The sequence below is a fragment of the Vipera berus genome (genome assembly GCF_964194415.1).
Source record: "Vipera berus genome assembly, chromosome: 3".
Lineage (NCBI taxonomy): Eukaryota > Metazoa > Chordata > Lepidosauria > Squamata > Viperidae > Vipera > Vipera berus.
The window spans coordinates 179,220,316-179,240,914 of record NC_138204.1 but is presented as its reverse complement, the minus strand read 5'-3'; the positions used below and the strand labels follow the sequence as shown (position 1 = coordinate 179,240,914).

At 37.3% G+C, this 20,599-nt stretch overlaps 1 protein-coding gene across 1 annotated transcript in view; it reads right to left on the bottom strand.

Annotated features, from left to right (window-relative positions):
- The window catches only part of CHD7 (chromodomain helicase DNA binding protein 7), a 224,030-nt gene that overhangs the window by 53,584 nt on the left and 149,847 nt on the right, over window positions 1-20,599 (bottom strand). Inside the window, exons 9-11 of the mRNA XM_081324248.1 lie at window positions 17,732-17,846; window positions 10,268-10,351; window positions 10,140-10,163 (exon numbers count right to left, since the gene is read on the bottom strand). Coding sequence (XP_081180374.1) covers window positions 10,140-10,163; window positions 10,268-10,351; window positions 17,732-17,846 — 223 coding nt within the window. The remainder of the gene's footprint in view (window positions 1-10,139; window positions 10,164-10,267; window positions 10,352-17,731; window positions 17,847-20,599) is intronic.

The following is a 20,599-nucleotide window of genomic DNA, read 5'->3' as shown; positions in this document are numbered from 1 at the left end:
TGACTAGTTCCTGTGGATAAGCCCTGAGCCGGGCCAAAACAGGAATGAAAGAGTTAATTAGCAAGGTCCATTCAAAAAGCCTTGACAAATACTTAAACATACATTTGCCTTGCCTTCCAGCTAATATAAGAGAGAAAGAACCCCGTGGCTCAGGAGGTTAAAACACTCCCTGATATACAATCAGCCCGGGTTCGAATCTCAGATAAAGGGTATGACTAACTGATGAGAACATAAATGAGTTCGAAATGATCATCTTAGCCTCCCAAATTCTTTATTAGCAATTTGAATAATTTGCACAAATAATGAGCTGTCATAAGTTGACTAGTTCCTGTGGATAAGCCCTGAGCCGGGCCAAAACAGGAATGAAAGAGTTAATTAGCAAGGTCCATTCAAAAAGCCTTGACAAATACTTAAACATACATTTGCCTTGCCTTCCAGCTAATATAAGAGAGAAAGAACCCCGTGGCTCAGGAGGTTAAAACACTCCCTGATATACAATCAGCCCGGGTTCGAATCTCAGATAAAGGGTATGACTAACTGATGAGAACATAAATGAGTTCGAAATGATCATCTTAGCCTCCCAAATTCTTTATTAGCAATTTGAATAATTTGCACAAATAATGAGCTGTCATAAGTTGACTAGTTCCTGTGGATAAGCCCTGAGCCGGGCCAAAACAGGAATGAAAGAGTTAATTAGCAAGGTCCATTCAAAAAGCCTTGACAAATACTTAAACATACATTTGCCTTGCCTTCCAGCTAATATAAGAGAGAAAGAACCCCGTGGCTCAGGAGGTTAAAACACTCCCTGATATACAATCAGCCCGGGTTCGAATCTCAGATAAAGGGTATGACTAACTGATGAGAACATAAATGAGTTCGAAATGATCATCTTAGCCTCCCAAATTCTTTATTAGCAATTTGAATAATTTGCACAAATAATGAGCTGTCATAAGTTGACTAGTTCCTGTGGATAAGCCCTGAGCCGGGCCAAAACAGGAATGAAAGAGTTAATTAGCAAGGTCCATTCAAAAAGCCTTGACAAATACTTAAACATACATTTGCCTTGCCTTCCAGCTAATATAAGAGAGAAAGAACCCCGTGGCTCAGGAGGTTAAAACACTCCCTGATATACAATCAGCCCGGGTTCGAATCTCAGATAAAGGGTATGACTAACTGATGAGAACATAAATGAGTTCGAAATGATCATCTTAGCCTCCCAAATTCTTTATTAGCAATTTGAATAATTTGCACAAATAATGAGCTGTCATAAGTTGACTAGTTCCTGTGGATAAGCCCTGAGCCGGACCAAAACAGGAATGAAAGAGTTAATTAGCAAGGTCCATTCAAAAAGCCTTGACAAATACTTAAACATACATTTGCCTTGCCTTCCAGCTAATATAAGAGAGAAAGAACCCCGTGGCTCAGGAGGTTAAAACACTCCCTGATATACAATCAGCCCGGGTTCGAATCTCAGATAAAGGGTATGACTAACTGATGAGAACATAAATGAGTTCGAAATGATCATCTTAGCCTCCCAAATTCTTTATTAGCAATTTGAATAATTTGCACAAATAATGAGCTGTCATAAGTTGACTAGTTCCTGTGGATAAGCCCTGAGCCGGGCCAAAACAGGAATGAAAGAGTTAATTAGCAAGGTCCATTCAAAAAGCCTTGACAAATACTTAAACATACATTTGCCTTGCCTTCCAGCTAATATAAGAGAGAAAGAACCCCGTGGCTCAGGAGGTTAAAACACTCCCTGATATACAATCAGCCCGGGTTCGAATCTCAGATAAAGGGTATGACTAACTGATGAGAACATAAATGAGTTCGAAATGATCATCTTAGCCTCCCAAATTCTTTATTAGCAATTTGAATAATTTGCACAAATAATGAGCTGTCATAAGTTGACTAGTTCCTGTGGATAAGCCCTGAGCCGGGCCAAAACAGGAATGAAAGAGTTAATTAGCAAGGTCCATTCAAAAAGCCTTGACAAATACTTAAACATACATTTGCCTTGCCTTCCAGCTAATATAAGAGAGAAAGAACCCCGTGGCTCAGGAGGTTAAAACACTCCCTGATATACAATCAGCCCGGGTTCGAATCTCAGATAAAGGGTATGACTAACTGATGAGAACATAAATGAGTTCGAAATGATCATCTTAGCCTCCCAAATTCTTTATTAGCAATTTGAATAATTTGCACAAATAATGAGCTGTCATAAGTTGACTAGTTCCTGTGGATAAGCCCTGAGCCGGGCCAAAACAGGAATGAAAGAGTTAATTAGCAAGGTCCATTCAAAAAGCCTTGACAAATACTTAAACATACATTTGCCTTGCCTTCCAGCTAATATAAGAGAGAAAGAACCCCGTGGCTCAGGAGGTTAAAACACTCCCTGATATACAATCAGCCCGGGTTCGAATCTCAGATAAAGGGTATGACTAACTGATGAGAACATAAATGAGTTCGAAATGATCATCTTAGCCTCCCAAATTCTTTATTAGCAATTTGAATAATTTGCACAAATAATGAGCTGTCATAAGTTGACTAGTTCCTGTGGATAAGCCCTGAGCCGGGCCAAAACAGGAATGAAAGAGTTAATTAGCAAGGTCCATTCAAAAAGCCTTGACAAATACTTAAACATACATTTGCCTTGCCTTCCAGCTAATATAAGAGAGAAAGAACCCCGTGGCTCAGGAGGTTAAAACACTCCCTGATATACAATCAGCCCGGGTTCGAATCTCAGATAAAGGGTATGACTAACTGATGAGAACATAAATGAGTTCGAAATGATCATCTTAGCCTCCCAAATTCTTTATTAGCAATTTGAATAATTTGCACAAATAATGAGCTGTCATAAGTTGACTAGTTCCTGTGGATAAGCCCTGAGCCGGGCCAAAACAGGAATGAAAGAGTTAATTAGCAAGGTCCATTCAAAAAGCCTTGACAAATACTTAAACATACATTTGCCTTGCCTTCCAGCTAATATAAGAGAGAAAGAACCCCGTGGCTCAGGAGGTTAAAACACTCCCTGATATACAATCAGCCCGGGTTCGAATCTCAGATAAAGGGTATGACTAACTGATGAGAACATAAATGAGTTCGAAATGATCATCTTAGCCTCCCAAATTCTTTATTAGCAATTTGAATAATTTGCACAAATAATGAGCTGTCATAAGTTGACTAGTTCCTGTGGATAAGCCCTGAGCCGGGCCAAAACAGGAATGAAAGAGTTAATTAGCAAGGTCCATTCAAAAAGCCTTGACAAATACTTAAACATACATTTGCCTTGCCTTCCAGCTAATATAAGAGAGAAAGAACCCCGTGGCTCAGGAGGTTAAAACACTCCCTGATATACAATCAGCCCGGGTTCGAATCTCAGATAAAGGGTATGACTAACTGATGAGAACATAAATGAGTTCGAAATGATCATCTTAGCCTCCCAAATTCTTTATTAGCAATTTGAATAATTTGCACAAATAATGAGCTGTCATAAGTTGACTAGTTCCTGTGGATAAGCCCTGAGCCGGACCAAAACAGGAATGAAAGAGTTAATTAGCAAGGTCCATTCAAAAAGCCTTGACAAATACTTAAACATACATTTGCCTTGCCTTCCAGCTAATATAAGAGAGAAAGAACCCCGTGGCTCAGGAGGTTAAAACACTCCCTGATATACAATCAGCCCGGGTTCGAATCTCAGATAAAGGGTATGACTAACTGATGAGAACATAAATGAGTTCGAAATGATCATCTTAGCCTCCCAAATTCTTTATTAGCAATTTGAATAATTTGCACAAATAATGAGCTGTCATAAGTTGACTAGTTCCTGTGGATAAGCCCTGAGCCGGGCCAAAACAGGAATGAAAGAGTTAATTAGCAAGGTCCATTCAAAAAGCCTTGACAAATACTTAAACATACATTTGCCTTGCCTTCCAGCTAATATAAGAGAGAAAGAACCCCGTGGCTCAGGAGGTTAAAACACTCCCTGATATACAATCAGCCCGGGTTCGAATCTCAGATAAAGGGTATGACTAACTGATGAGAACATAAATGAGTTCGAAATGATCATCTTAGCCTCCCAAATTCTTTATTAGCAATTTGAATAATTTGCACAAATAATGAGCTGTCATAAGTTGACTAGTTCCTGTGGATAAGCCCTGAGCCGGGCCAAAACAGGAATGAAAGAGTTAATTAGCAAGGTCCATTCAAAAAGCCTTGACAAATACTTAAACATACATTTGCCTTGCCTTCCAGCTAATATAAGAGAGAAAGAACCCCGTGGCTCAGGAGGTTAAAACACTCCCTGATATACAATCAGCCCGGGTTCGAATCTCAGATAAAGGGTATGACTAACTGATGAGAACATAAATGAGTTCGAAATGATCATCTTAGCCTCCCAAATTCTTTATTAGCAATTTGAATAATTTGCACAAATAATGAGCTGTCATAAGTTGACTAGTTCCTGTGGATAAGCCCTGAGCCGGGCCAAAACAGGAATGAAAGAGTTAATTAGCAAGGTCCATTCAAAAAGCCTTGACAAATACTTAAACATACATTTGCCTTGCCTTCCAGCTAATATAAGAGAGAAAGAACCCCGTGGCTCAGGAGGTTAAAACACTCCCTGATATACAATCAGCCCGGGTTCGAATCTCAGATAAAGGGTATGACTAACTGATGAGAACATAAATGAGTTCGAAATGATCATCTTAGCCTCCCAAATTCTTTATTAGCAATTTGAATAATTTGCACAAATAATGAGCTGTCATAAGTTGACTAGTTCCTGTGGATAAGCCCTGAGCCGGACCAAAACAGGAATGAAAGAGTTAATTAGCAAGGTCCATTCAAAAAGCCTTGACAAATACTTAAACATACATTTGCCTTGCCTTCCAGCTAATATAAGAGAGAAAGAACCCCGTGGCTCAGGAGGTTAAAACACTCCCTGATATACAATCAGCCCGGGTTCGAATCTCAGATAAAGGGTATGACTAACTGATGAGAACATAAATGAGTTCGAAATGATCATCTTAGCCTCCCAAATTCTTTATTAGCAATTTGAATAATTTGCACAAATAATGAGCTGTCATAAGTTGACTAGTTCCTGTGGATAAGCCCTGAGCCGGGCCAAAACAGGAATGAAAGAGTTAATTAGCAAGGTCCATTCAAAAAGCCTTGACAAATACTTAAACATACATTTGCCTTGCCTTCCAGCTAATATAAGAGAGAAAGAACCCCGTGGCTCAGGAGGTTAAAACACTCCCTGATATACAATCAGCCCGGGTTCGAATCTCAGATAAAGGGTATGACTAACTGATGAGAACATAAATGAGTTCGAAATGATCATCTTAGCCTCCCAAATTCTTTATTAGCAATTTGAATAATTTGCACAAATAATGAGCTGTCATAAGTTGACTAGTTCCTGTGGATAAGCCCTGAGCCGGGCCAAAACAGGAATGAAAGAGTTAATTAGCAAGGTCCATTCAAAAAGCCTTGACAAATACTTAAACATACATTTGCCTTGCCTTCCAGCTAATATAAGAGAGAAAGAACCCCGTGGCTCAGGAGGTTAAAACACTCCCTGATATACAATCAGCCCGGGTTCGAATCTCAGATAAAGGGTATGACTAACTGATGAGAACATAAATGAGTTCGAAATGATCATCTTAGCCTCCCAAATTCTTTATTAGCAATTTGAATAATTTGCACAAATAATGAGCTGTCATAAGTTGACTAGTTCCTGTGGATAAGCCCTGAGCCGGGCCAAAACAGGAATGAAAGAGTTAATTAGCAAGGTCCATTCAAAAAGCCTTGACAAATACTTAAACATACATTTGCCTTGCCTTCCAGCTAATATAAGAGAGAAAGAACCCCGTGGCTCAGGAGGTTAAAACACTCCCTGATATACAATCAGCCCGGGTTCGAATCTCAGATAAAGGGTATGACTAACTGATGAGAACATAAATGAGTTCGAAATGATCATCTTAGCCTCCCAAATTCTTTATTAGCAATTTGAATAATTTGCATATATATATATATATATATATATATATATATATATATATATATATATATATATATATATATATATATATATATATATATATATATATGCCAGACAGCAGTCCGCACAAACAAGCATACAAAACCACACCCCCTCCAGTCCGCAGAAAAACCTCTCTCCACGTAACTGGTCACTAATGCCCAAAAGGTTGGGGACCTCTGATCTATCTAATTTGAAAGTCTGAAAAAAATCACCCAAATGGGAGAATGAGTAGGGTGCTCAATCTGGACTATTTTTAATAGTCCCTTATTTTGTATCAGAAGAAACTTGAAAGTTGGTGTGCCTTGAATATTCTTAGATGTTCCATTTAGTTTATATAAATATGAGAGTCTTCCTTATTTAATCACTTGCCATGATTATAATGTATTCCCCACCAAGTGTTTGAAGCATTGGTATCTATTATCCATAGAAAAGGGAATACAAAAACCAAGAACTATCCATAAAATTGTAGGGGAATGAGCAAACTGTGCTAAGAGAATCAAAAGTGCTGCTTGGAATCCCAGCTTGGTCTCCTATGGATTTGCTGCATGGATCTACCTGATTTGAAGAATGTCCTATGTTTTGATCCCATCTAATAACATACATCTTCCCCTGAACAATATGATCCTCCATAAATACCAAAATTTTGGTTTCAGACATAGCCTAGCATGCCTATAGTTAGTTGGTCTTCAATCTAAATAAACCATAGCAAATCTTGAACTCGGACCCAAGTGTCTTGTGAGAGTTCGTGGAAATGAAGCCATGTGTGATGCTTGAAGGGCAACTGAACTACTCAAGGCTTCTGCAGCACAGTCTCTGGAGTAATGAACAACATTTACTGACCAGTTGTTATTTCCTTGTTATCAAGCATAAAAGCAAAGACAAAGGAAACCTTTTCATAAAGAAAATGCAAGTATTTAGTGAGACAAGTCTAGTAATTTATTATCCTGAGGAACAATGAAGCTGAAGAATAAAATTTCCAACCTGCTCAGTCAGGTTTTCTCCCTGTTTGTTTACCACCAGATCTGAATGTTGCTAGTTTACTGTCACTGAGGTTGAAATATTTTAAGTATTATTGACTTTAAAGAAACCACAGTCCTCCTCTAGCACCTAATATAGGTTTTCAGGCCTCTTGGATCATGAAGATACTTTTTTGCTTTAAGCAAGATATATTTGTTTGTTTGTTCATTTGTTCATTCACTCATTTATCATATGGCACATTTTAAGCAATAATCTGTGGCCAACAAGTAACACTGTGGAATCTTTTACCAGCTAAAAATACCAGATCCTAAATGGTCTATCTCTAGTTTGAACAAAGTTACATTTCAAATAATTTCCTCAGTGTATGATCTAATGATTTCATGAGCAATATCAGTGCTTGATCACCAACATCTGCATTCATATTTATTTCAATTTATATAATCACCCACACACCAAACAACATGGGCAGATAATAAGGTTTAAAAATAATACATACATACACACATACACATACACATATATACATATACACATACATGTATATCAGTTTTATAAGGGTTATAAAAATATATATAAAGCCAGCAAAAAATATATGTTCTACATCAGCGATCATCAAACTTCCCGGCTTTGCAGATCGGTGGAGCGGGGGCAGGGGATGGTTCCATGCAAACAGCAGGCGAACGCACACAGCTCCATTTGCACGAGTGGCAGGCATGCACATCCACCGCTCAAATGGAGCTTCATGCATGCACTCGCCCACTATTCGCGCAAGTGGAGCTGCACATGTCTGTGCTCACCTGTCACCTCCACAGCCCAATTCCAAATGTTTTGGAAAGACTGGATTTACACTGCTCATCTACTAATCCAGACATGTCAAACTCGTGACATCATGTGACGTCGCACAACATATCAGAGCTTTTTCCCCATTGCCGGCAATGGGATGGGCACGGTTTCCTGGTGTCACGTCTGGCCCGCAGGCCGGCAGTTTGACACCCCTGTACTAATCTATAGACAACCACCTAGAAAGAAGGACTAATAATATTAACCATGCTGACAAATACAAGAAATTTTGACTAAGAACTGGTTGGAGCCTCCAATAGATGAACTATAACTAAGACTGCTGGTTGTGAATGTGATACAAAAGAGCAAGTGAAACTCAGTCTATAGAAGTGTATTTCTTATTTGTTACATTTACTGTTGTCCAGAAATATGCTGATGCAAGCGCTAAAGGCAAAAATGAAAATAAAGCTTTTCTACCTTGATTTATCTGGGCACAATGTAAAACAAATCCGGTGAAATCCATATGAAGAAATTATAGAAGACTGTGATATTTATAATATGGATAGTGTGTTGCCTCTAAAAGATGTGGAAAATACAGATAAGAGAGATCTGCTCCAATTAATGAAGGAATTGATACTGGACTATACAACAACAAATTTTAAGTGAGGCCACTTCTTCTATAGAAAACAAATCAGGAAGCCCACCACTATCAGGTAGTACATTTCTCTACAACAGACATGTCAAACTTGTGACGTCATGTGATGTCGTGCAACGTATCGGGACAGTTTTGCCATTGCTGGCAATGGGGTGGACACGGCTTCTGCATGATGTATCCTGCCAATGGGCTGGCAGTTTGACACCCCTGCTCTACAAGATTAGAAAAGGGAAATTATAGTAATAAAGTGATATAGGTGTTAGGGTGAATATTTGCAGGACCAAATGCAAAATTGCAATTGAGGAAAAACCAATAAACAAATTTTGGATTGTTGTCATTTGCAAAATCCATTTCAAAATAAAAACAAAAAATAACAAAAACCCACCCAAGATGAACTGCCAAGAACTATCACTGGAACATTGAAAACACAAATGTTCTTTGAACCAAAGCCAAAATTCTGCTATAGAAGATACTCTGGAATACACAAGTCTCCTGCCAAAAACCTTAGATCTGAATTCTGTGTAGTATGGGCTAATATGCACAAGGAGAATATGTATAGTAAACTACAATGCCCACAATGAATAAGATGATGTAATACTTTAAAATAATGATTTTCCTGAATATTGAACGTAGTGAAATTATTTTCCCCACAGATTTAAAAATAAATAATCCATTCTAACTTTTTTCTCTCATGATCCTCCCCACTTTTAAAAACCATGTAGTAGCTCAAAAGGACTTGATTTATATGGGTTACATTTCAATATTTACTGAATTAAAAATTAAAACTGACACATTCACTGCTGCTACTAATTCTCACAATTATTTTATGGGGTTTTTAGTTTATATTACTGAAATTCTCATGTCTTTAACTGGGTGAAAGAGTGTATCATGGAGCAACAACTCTTAAACCAAGGTACCTCAGATGGTCTATCTTACAGAATATGCCCAAAATCTATATGTATTTAATTACATTTTCATTTTATGTGAACCTTTTATAGGGAAAACAATAAACATAAGTTATATTCAAAAAGCAAATATAATAGTATTACTACATAAGCCAAACTTTAAAGATTCCTTGACACACAAATGCCGTGTGTATTACAAAATAAAATTCTGACATTATTACAAAATTATCTTCCTCTTCATTTTCTATTCCCATATTTTACATATTGTTGTGACATATTGGTATCATTCATAAAAATTGATGTAGAAATGTTTTGTCCAGATGAAATATATGAATGTTCAAGTACAGGTAATCTTTAAATTTACAACCATACTAGAGATTGCCCATCATGGTTGTAAGTTGTGACAGTTGAAAAATAGGTCAGTCATGTGACCCAATTTTACAACTTTTTCTGATGTCATTAAATCAACTCTGTGGTCATTAAGTGGACCAATGGTTTGCTAAGAGCCTGGTTTTGCTAAAAATTGAAAGTAAAAACCTTTAATTTTTGAGCAAAACTATCTTAAACTACGGTCACATGACTGCAGGATGCTGCAAACGGCTATCAATGAGACACAGTTGCTGAGCACCCGAAGTTCAATCACATGATTGTGACCATCGGAGCTTCAAATCTGGGTTGTAAGTAGCTTCCCCATAGATCCATTGTAACTTCAAACGGCTGTTAAGCAACCAATTGTTAAGACGAGGACCACCTGCAGTATAATTTAAAAATTAATACATACCCAAAAATGTAACAGAAACACCCACTACAATAAATGAAAATGAAAATAGTTTTAGCAATATATGGCATAATTCATTTTAATTTACTAGCAAACAAGTGCATTTTTAAAAAATGAATAAATAAACTCACCTCTCCATTATCATCTTTGCTATGTGAAATATCCATTATTCGGTCAACTTCAACATAATCTGGATTAAAAAGTTCATCATCTATCTATTCAAGAGCAAGCATGGATAAAGGAAAAAAACAGTCAATAAAACAGTAGCTACACTGTAATACAAAATAAATGTTTGGTAAACTAACTGAAGTGCAACAATCCAGAATGATAGCTTCTCTGTGAGAATTGAACTTCTTTCACTTTGTTAACTGAGCCTCTTAATTATGATGTAAAACATTTTATCATGCAAGAATGTTTAGGAATAGGAATGTTTAGGGATATTTTAAATGAAGTGGGAAATTATGATTCACTAATGAACAGCTTAAAGAGTTTATAGCATATGATGTATTTAGCATTCTTGAAGTTTGAAGCTTGCAGTATAGAAGTTGGGACTATGAAAACTAAATGCTGCAGAAATCACCTAATTACTGTTCAAATCATATTCAGAAATCATTATTCCTTGAGAATATTTCCTACTGTATGTTCGCAATGATCTTATTTTTGATATGTTCTTAACTATACATGAGAACTGCTATATGATCATGTACAAATCAAATCTATTATAAATACATACTTTTTCCTCTTATATGGAAGGGTGTGGTGTGGTGGTTTTCCCTGTTCAATCAATGTTCACAGAGACTGCCTGGACAAGTCCCTGCAGTTTTCTTGGTAAGGTTTTTCAGAAGTGCTTTGCTATTGCCTTCTTCCTAGGGCTGAGAAAAGGTGACAAGCCCAAGGTCACCCAGTTGGGTTTGTGCCTAAGGCACGGTGTCAAACTCATCACATCATGTGTCGCAATGTATCGTGACTTTTTTTGCATTGCCAGAGCTGGGGTGGGCGTGGCCTCCATTTGATACAACCAACCATGGGCTGGCAGTTTGACACCCCTGGCCTAAACTGTTTCTAGTCTGAAGCCTTAACGACTACACCATACTGGCTTTCATGTGCTTATTGGTATAAGCCAGGGGTAGGCAACCTTGGCTCTTTTTATGATTCGTGGACTTCAACTCCCAGAATTCCTTAGCCAGCCATGCTGAGGGGAAAGGGAGAGGTTTCCAAGCTCAGCCATGCTGGCTCAGGAATTCTGGGAGTTGAAGTCCACGAGTCATAAAAGAGCCAAGGTTGCCTACCCCTTGTATAAGCTAACAGGCAAATATCGTATTTTTCCATCTATATTATGCACCCTTGTATAAGATGCTCTGGCATGCGAGTTTCTCCGTGCTGATCAGCTGTTTGGTGGAGCACTGAACAGCTGAGCCGGCAAATCTGGAAGTTTGGGCGGCCAACAATCTTGCCCCTTCCCCCCTCCCATTAGTGACAAACCCACAGGGGTTGGACACCTGCACCAGGTGGCATGGCAACCCACACAGGCTATGCCCTGGGCTGCGAAAGTTACCATTATTTTTTCGTGTATAAGACGCTGCACTTGTATAAGACACACCTGATTTTTTTAAAAACAAGTTTTATTGGTTTTTCAGTTAAAATCTACATATTTAGAAAGCATCATGATGACTGGGTAATCAGAGATTCAGTAACAGAGTTTTCAGTACATAATTCAGGTTACATTATCAAAACATCCTTCTCAATTTCCCTTAACATTTCATACAACCAGTTTAAACTAATAAATTTCTAGAAATAGCATGGTCAGTTGAAAAATTTGTCAATTCAATTTCATTTAAATATATCTATGTCCTGTTATTAAAGTTTACCTAATTTTAATTGTAATTATATTATTCAAATTTAGCCTTTAACATCCCAAATAATATTCACAACCCAAATTTCCCTTATTTCATTACAGCAAAAACTATAACATCTAACATGTACACAGTGGCTGAGTAGCTATGTTCTACCTAATAAACATCGTCTGTTTCACATCCTAATACATCATACGTTACTGACAGGACTACAGCCTATGTTTATCAATCTACAACTATTTATACACAACCAGATTCTGTTTTAAATTTTAGCTAATTCTTAATTCTTAAATAGAATAATCAAATGTCTTTTAACATCAAAAGTGGGATCTATATACCAAATTTCCATTATGTCAGTGCACAAATTATAATGTCTAAAATAAGCCTAATAGATACATAAACACATTCTAGTTCTATCTCAAACATTTTCTATTTTAGATCCTGATAGATCACTGATTACTAAAAGGATAACCTTTAATGGTTCTCTAAGAACTCACTTTTTAAATCTAACTCTGGGTTTCTTTTTTTGCCAATCAGGTTTCTAAACCAAGGCCTTTGAATTGCCAGATAGGTCTCCGTTCGCTCCAATACATATTATTTGAATTGAAGGAGGCCATCTAGCCATCAGTGATCCACAAAAACCAAACCATTTGTAATCATTATGTTGTTGCCCTGTTAGTTCTAGTCTCTGTATTTGTTCTAAAAACTTTATCTTCAGTTCGGTCTGGATTCTTCTTCCGTTCAGAAAACTGTCTTTGTTGATCTTCCACGTCCTCTATGTTAGCGTCACTATCTTGTACATAGTATCCTTCTAAAGTTATAGGCTCTTTTGATGGAGTCAAAAGTTGAGTATTAAGTTTTCCCATAGTTTGTTGTTGGTCCTTAAGGTTATTTGCTATAGTGATAGTTCCTTGTACTTTTAAAGTTGTCGGTTCTTTGGATAGTTGTTGCTTATATTCCTCTGTCTCAATAGTAATATCTTCCAATTTTGTTATATTCTGAAGTATAAATTCTTTAGTTGCAGTCTGGGTTTCAATTTGTGACTTAAGGTTGGCATGTAAATTATTAAATCTAGAGATAGACATCTCAGTGACTCTGTAGATTGCTTCAAGTATGAGGTTATAATCAAGCAAGGTTTGTGGCTGATCTTTCTCCATTTTGTAATAATTATAAATAGTCCTTGGTGGAAGCTATTTTTCAAACAAAAATCAGTAAAAGTCCACCTCCATAAGTCTAAGCCAAATTCAACTCCAACTGTTTCAGGTTTTTATGTTAATGCCAAGGTCAGTCCAAAATGTAAGGAAGCTTGTTTGCCAATAGTATTCACTAGATATCCCCAGAATACTTCAAATCCTTTTCAGACAGTATCTTTTCATTTCTTTTTTTGTCCCCTTTTTTAGACTAATAGGTAGAATAGTCCATTTCTGTAAATATAGGAACTTTGGGCCAAAACTAGAAAGGCAGTAAGTCCAATAAATCAGTATAATTTAGTAGAAGGCCTTTTCTTTTCTCTCCCAATGTAGACCAAGGCCGCTCTTGAGGAGGGTGGGGGAAAAAAAATCCCTTCCCTCTCTCCTCGCAGGGGGAAGCAAATTCAAGAAGCTTTTGACAGGGAAAGTAGACAATTAGGAAAACAAGAAGGCAATTCTCACCCAGTTTTCAAGTGCTTTCAAGTGCTTTGTTGTGCTTTTGGCTTCAGCAGGAAACGGCTAAATGATGGGCCATGGGAGTGGCCGATCCTTCTTCTTCGGTTCGGAGAGTAGCTCCAAGTTGACGGGAGGGCCGCTGCCCTTCTACCACCGACTGGAGAGACCTCTCCCCCACTCATCACCCCTCCAGGGTGACTTTCGACCCCTTTACAAGGGCCCCCCGATGAAGAAATCCAGGCGACACGAGGAGCGATTCCCTCGTGCGTCTGGGAGCACCAAAAGTCCATAACCGGAAGCCCCACCTGATTTTTGAACAGGGTGTTTGCAGGAAAAAATAACGTCTTATACACGGAAAAATATGGTAAGTGAAAGGTTCAAGGATTTTCAATACATTATTTTAATTATTGGATTGGCATATTCTAAAGACAAAGATCTTGCCAATCAGTTTTGGATGACTATTTAGTCATTGCTTGATATATCTCTTACATAGCAGCTAACTTCATCCATTAATAGTTACTTCTAAGTATCCTTTCCACTAACTTTCCACTATGAAACCTGATGTTCTACAGATCACAGACGGTTGTCAGAAGAAAACGGAGCATATAGATTTTCTTGATTCATGCCAAATCTAATCAAGTTGTAACTTCTTTTTAATTGATTATACCATGAAACTGGGGGGGGGGGGAGAATCTACCCAGAGAAACTATTTTGCATAGCAAGTGTTTTAAATTGGACTGTCTCTAAAAATATTAATCAACTTATTACAGTAAGTTAGCTACTTATTTACAGAAAAAGGTGTATTATTCCATCATGACTGAGGAATTATTCAAATTCCTAACTCATGATGAAACAATACATTTCTCTACAAATTAAATAGCTAATTCACTGCGATGTGTTGATTAATTAAGCTGTTATGTAGTTCTGTTAATGTGGATTAACTTTGTTCATTCTCACCTGCTGATTAAAATGAGGAATTTATGAAGCTATCTATAAGCAGAAGTCACTGACATCCCACTTTGACAAAACTAGTTGGGAACATCTGAGTCTCACACCTTTTTCAGACATAGGAAAATGCTGAAAAATCCAAAACATTTTGTACTACTTTGGTCTAAAAAGAGATTTATAATAAAGGTGGGATAAAACAAAATAAGAATTTTAAAATTGCTTCAACATCATGACAGCATAAATATCTATCAAGATCAAGTCATGATCTTGAAGCAGTTTAATATTATTACATATGAATATGTAAAATATATGCCCCTAAGGCGAGACCCATTTGGCCTTCTGAAAGAGCTTGAAGATATGGCTCTGCCAACTGGATTGAGGCCCTAATCGGGGTGTGAAATTCTGGAAGTGGCTAATGGATTACATAACAAACCACCTCCTCCCTCTGCTCACTTTGCTCCCTCTCCATCTTGGTTAATTTAATTTTAACTGAATTTTAAATTTAGGATCTCTATTTATTGTTTTAATGTTTTATATGGCATTTTTATTGAATGACTGTAAGCTGCTTAGAGTTGCTTTTGGAGGAATGGGTGGCACAAAAATCCAATAAGAAAGAAAGTTAAGTAAATAAATAAGCATGCAAGCAAATAAATATATGATAATATGTCTTTATTAACTGTCTAGACTCTAAAAGATGACCATAATCTCTAAAGATTTCCATGTAATCATGAAAAACCAGTCTCTTGGGAACAAAACATTCTGCTCATTATGGGATGGTTTATAGTAGAGGACACAGTTTATCAAACATAGCAATCTCAAATTAAGGGTTCAATAGGAAATAATTGGCCTCTTGAACCAAAAAACTGAAGAAAAAATGAAAGAAAATTGGTATAATTTAGTAAGAAAAATAATCTCCAGAAAGTACTGCATGAAGCATTCTGAACCAGCAATGGTTTGTGAATACTCTGTGAATGTAGGATATGTTGTATGTGACTTTATCCTAATTAGAAGAACTGGTTTGCCTAGATTAAGCTTCAGTTTGTCACCTTCCAGACACCAATTCCACAGACTACTGAGAACAGCACCCAAATAAATCAACATTGCTTATAAAATCTTTAGCAGCTTATGGTCATAACTTTGTTTTCAAGCATTGCCTGCAGCTGATATCCAGCTGTTGCTAACAATTTTCTAGCTCCCCACCAGTTTGATTTACAGATGTATAGAAAACAGACAGGACTTGTAGTCCTACAAACCATATTTACTAGAGATCAACACAGTAAACCTATTCTATGTCTAGAGGTTTCTATAGCCTTTAAGACAGAAAGGTGAACAAAAATGCATTAATTTTTGGGTAGTTATATAATTCCATATTTCCTAGAGGGGAACCTCCTGTTCTTTTGGATCAGTGTGCTGTTTTGTTCCTTCCTCTGTTTCAGTGTAAATACTCAGTCCCAGTGTCACTGTAAAGTGAGGGGATATTCAGTGTTAACCCATATGCCAGTGAAATTAGATCTCCCCATTATTTCACCTAGATATGGCAGCCATAAAATTCACCATCTACTAACTAAATGAGGTTTCAAAATCTGAAACGTAGTTATCAGGAGTAACTTTGTGGGCAGCTCAGACTTTATACTAAGTGATAGACAAACCAATATTTAGTCAGTTTGCTTAAATATTACATGAAATAAAGATTCAGGACTAACATGTTTTTTGTTCAGATTCCTTTGCTACTTGATTGGACATGAAGATGTATGACAAATATTGCTCAGATCGCTAACTTTTCTTTAAGTTTAAGCCTCAGCTAGCTCTACTTAGCTTGAAACAGGCTAGACTGAAATTCAGAAATTCTCTGGAAAATGTGATAACACTGTAGGAAAGGGAGGAAATTATTTATTTACAGGTAAAGGTAAAGATTCCCCCGCACATGCATGCTAGTCGTTTCCAACTCTAGGGGCCGGTGCTCATCTCCGTTTCAAAGCCGCAGAGCCAGCGCTTGTCCGAGGATGTCTCCGTGGTCATGTGGCTGGCATGACTAGACGCCAAAGGCGCACGGAACGCTGTTACCTTCCCACCGGAGTGGTCCCTATTTTTCTACTTGCATTTTTACGTGCTTTCGAACTGCTAGGTTGGCAGAAGCTGGGACGAGTAACAGGCGCTCACTCTGCTACGCGGCACTCGGGATTCGACCCGCCAAACTGCCGACCTTCTGATCGACAAGCTCAGCGTCCTAACCCACTGAGCCACCACGTATAGATATATTTATACATATATCTATAAAACTAGTTTCTTAGAATCATTCAATAATTTTAAAACAATACAATAAAGTCTAAGAACTGCAACAATTAATTTAATTTAATTTTTAATTTTAATTCCATTTATATCCTGCCCTTCTCCGAAGACTCAGGGCGGCTTACAAGCTTAGCAGTAGCCTTCATTCTATGTATATGCCTGCTTATTAGGGCTTTCATACACCCCCCAAGCGGCATTATTACAAAGTCAGCTTAATTGCCCCCAACAATCTGGGTCCTCATTTTACCTACCTCGGAAGGATGGAAGGCTGAGTCAACCTTGAGCCTGGTGGGATGCGAACCTGCACTAATTGCAGGCAGCTGGTGTTACTTAAGGAGGCATTAGCCCACTGCTCCACCAAGGCTCTTTACAATATAAGAATATAAGAAGCCAGCATAATGAAGTACAATCCAAAATAAATCAATAGATTTACGACTATTAAAAAATCAAGAGAATTTAAACATCAATCCACTTCAGTAGACTGAGTGCCTAAAAGTCTATTTTCAAAATATTTAATAAAAATATTTATCCAGCATATATGAAGTATTATTAAAAATGAGCCTACAGGAGACCATCTTTACAATATGTTAAATGTAAGCTCTTCAAGGCATATAATTATTTACAGACATATGAGATCCAGAGGTCCTGATTACTGTTTCACTATTTGTTAGCACATCATGCACCTGTTTCACTATTCACTAGCACATCATGCACCTGCTTACATTCCGAACAGTTTTCAAAAGAAATTGCAGGTACACTGAGTAGAAATGATTGATCTTCACTTGATGGAGTTATCCATCAAGGATAACTTGATGAACCTCACTAAAGAATTAATCCAGTTAAAATAATAAAAATATACCTCTGAAAGGAACTTATTTTGAGCCTGCTTTGCTTTAAATCTTTTAATCTTCTGTTGAATTCTCCTGTCTTTGTCCAGTACTTCCACAGATGCCCATTGACAGTGGAGGTAAGAGCTAAAAGAATGAAGAAAAATAATCATAGCGCTATTTATCAACTTAATATTAATGCTTAATATTAATAATGCAAACTTAATCAGCTTAATATTAAAACTAAAGTAATTGTCTTAAAACTAATACATAAGCTATACAGTTTTATGATATCATTTAGCAATTAATTGCAATGAACATTTTGATTAAATATAGAAGATAGGACACTATGCTTCCTCTTTTATTAATGTCATCTCCCTAAATATTAAGAAAAAAATATTTTACAACTTAAGTGGATATTGTCAGTAATAATCATTGTGATTGAAGAAAAAAAGAACACAATTCAAGTGTCAAACTTGCAACGTGACGTGTCGTGACATATTGTGACTTTTTTTGCTATTGCCGGCAATGGGGTTAGCGCGGTTTTGCTATGACGCAACTGCCGCAGGCTGGCAGTTTGACACCCGCTTTAGATTAACACAATGTTGAATTGAGCTATGACTTAGCTTTGTGATTAATTCAGCTGTTACTTGTTCAATAACCTAACTTAATAACAATTTAAACTAATCTGACAAACATTTTAACAGAGTAAAAATGTTCCAAGTGAGGTTGATTTAAATCAGATATTGCACAATTAAATATTTTCTTCCACAACTTTTGAGACTGTACAGCACATATGGAATTCTTAGAGTTGGCTGTGGGCAACTCAAAAATAATTACAACAACTAAAATAGGGAAAACACCAGAGTTTTATGGGATTCCAAGTTCATACAGAAAGTGTTTTGAAGGCCAACATTTGCAACCACTTGAAAGCGTGTTGAATTATATTTTGCAGGGATCTGTTATGCCAGAATCTTGGAAAGAAGCTAATACTGCTTTATTGTTAAAAGAACAAGATTTAATCTAAATTAAGATTTACTCTTGAATTTCATTGTTGAACAATGACTGTAAAATATTTATATCAATACTGGCTGATAGATTAAATAATATTGTGCAGAATTTTTTTATTCATGATGATCAATATGGGTTCTTACCCAAATTAAGAGATAATAACTGTATTGGATATAATAAAGTATCTACAACAACATAATGAGAAGCAACTGGCACTTATTTATTTATTCAGTGTATGACGATGTTAAATTAGCCGGGAAATTATAATGCTAATGCAGAATAGGGCAAGCTAGCTCAGATGCGGCTTTCCTGCAGCAGTATCCGAGACCCTCTCCCTCCATCAAATCTGCCTCACAACCGGGCATCACAATTAGGAAGGTTTAGGGCTGACAGAATTCTGGCCATCTGCATAAAGTACCAGTTGTCTCCCTTCTGAAGTGTTATCTACTAATCTACTTGCATAGAACATGCTTTCAAACTGTTAGGTGGGCAGAAGCTGAGGCAAGTGACGAGAATTCACCCAGCCATGCAGTGCTAGAATCCAAACTGCTGGAGCAAAGACCATCTCCAGCATCATTAAGCCACTAAGCCATTGTGCCTCCCTGCAAATGGCATTGATTTTTCTGAATACAGAGAAAACTTTTGACAATTTGAATTGGTCTTTTATGTTTAAAGTTATGGAAGATACGGACTCTGGAATTTTTCTTCCTTTTTATTCTGGTCTTCATGCTGACACTAGTTTAGTTCAACTGTTTTTAAAAGGAAACATACAAACATAAATGAGCAGTTGGGAGATTTAACAATTATCCACAACACCCATCCCAATGTAACCTTGGTTCTACATTGCTCAGAATAAAAGTTTGGCCATATATTATAAATGATAAAGAAATAAACTGGATACAAACTGTTAAAATATAGTAAGTGCTATGAACAGTTGGTTAGCAGAAGATGAACCCAATAAGATATGAAAGGGCTGACTCCACCACTTTGAGCTAGGAGGCAAGACTTAAGGCATCTCCCTCTTCTAATATTCTAACAATACTTTTCAGTGAGTTTATGTACCACTGTAAGCACTCTGTATGAGGTCCCCAACTTTTTGGGCACCAGGGACCGGTTCCGTGGAGAGAGGTTTTTCCGCGGACCGGAGGGTGCATGGTTTTGTGTGCTGCCTGCATCTCACAGATGGGGCTTTGCTTGTTTGTGCAGACTGGTTGCTGGCATGCCGCGAACTGGTACTGGTTCACGGACCGGGGGTTGGGGACCTCTGCTCTATATGACCCTGGATGGCCCAATATGCCCAAAATCTGTATGTGAGGAGGCAAACTTATCCATTTTATAAAGATAGGTACCTTTTCCTGAAAGAATTCTACAAATATTTTTAATCACTGAAATAGATTATACATGTCCAAAACAACTTTTGTAATTTACAATTACAATTAGGCACACACACACACACACACACACACACACACACACGTATGTATGTCTATGTGTGGTTCTTTTCTATTACTTAAACAGTGTCATCTTATAGGACCAAAAAACATAGCTACTATGTTACAGTTCCTGCCCTCTGGAATGATATCTATCCAGTTCCATGTGGCTCCCATCTGTACGTTGTTGAAGAAACTGTTGAAGACACTAGGAGACCCAGAGAACAAACAGTTTGTTGAACAATGTACAGGTGGGAGCCACATAAAACTCTAGATGTATATCTTTCCAGAGGGCAGGAATTTCAACTTAGTAGCTGTGTATTTTGGGTCCTATATGATGATACTACTTAAGTAATAGGATATGAAGTGCCCTTATTCTACTGGACTGAACTAGCAGACAGAGATAAATGGAGTTGGGTGGTCCTTCAGACAGTCAGGCATAATGCCTTAAAAGTTTAT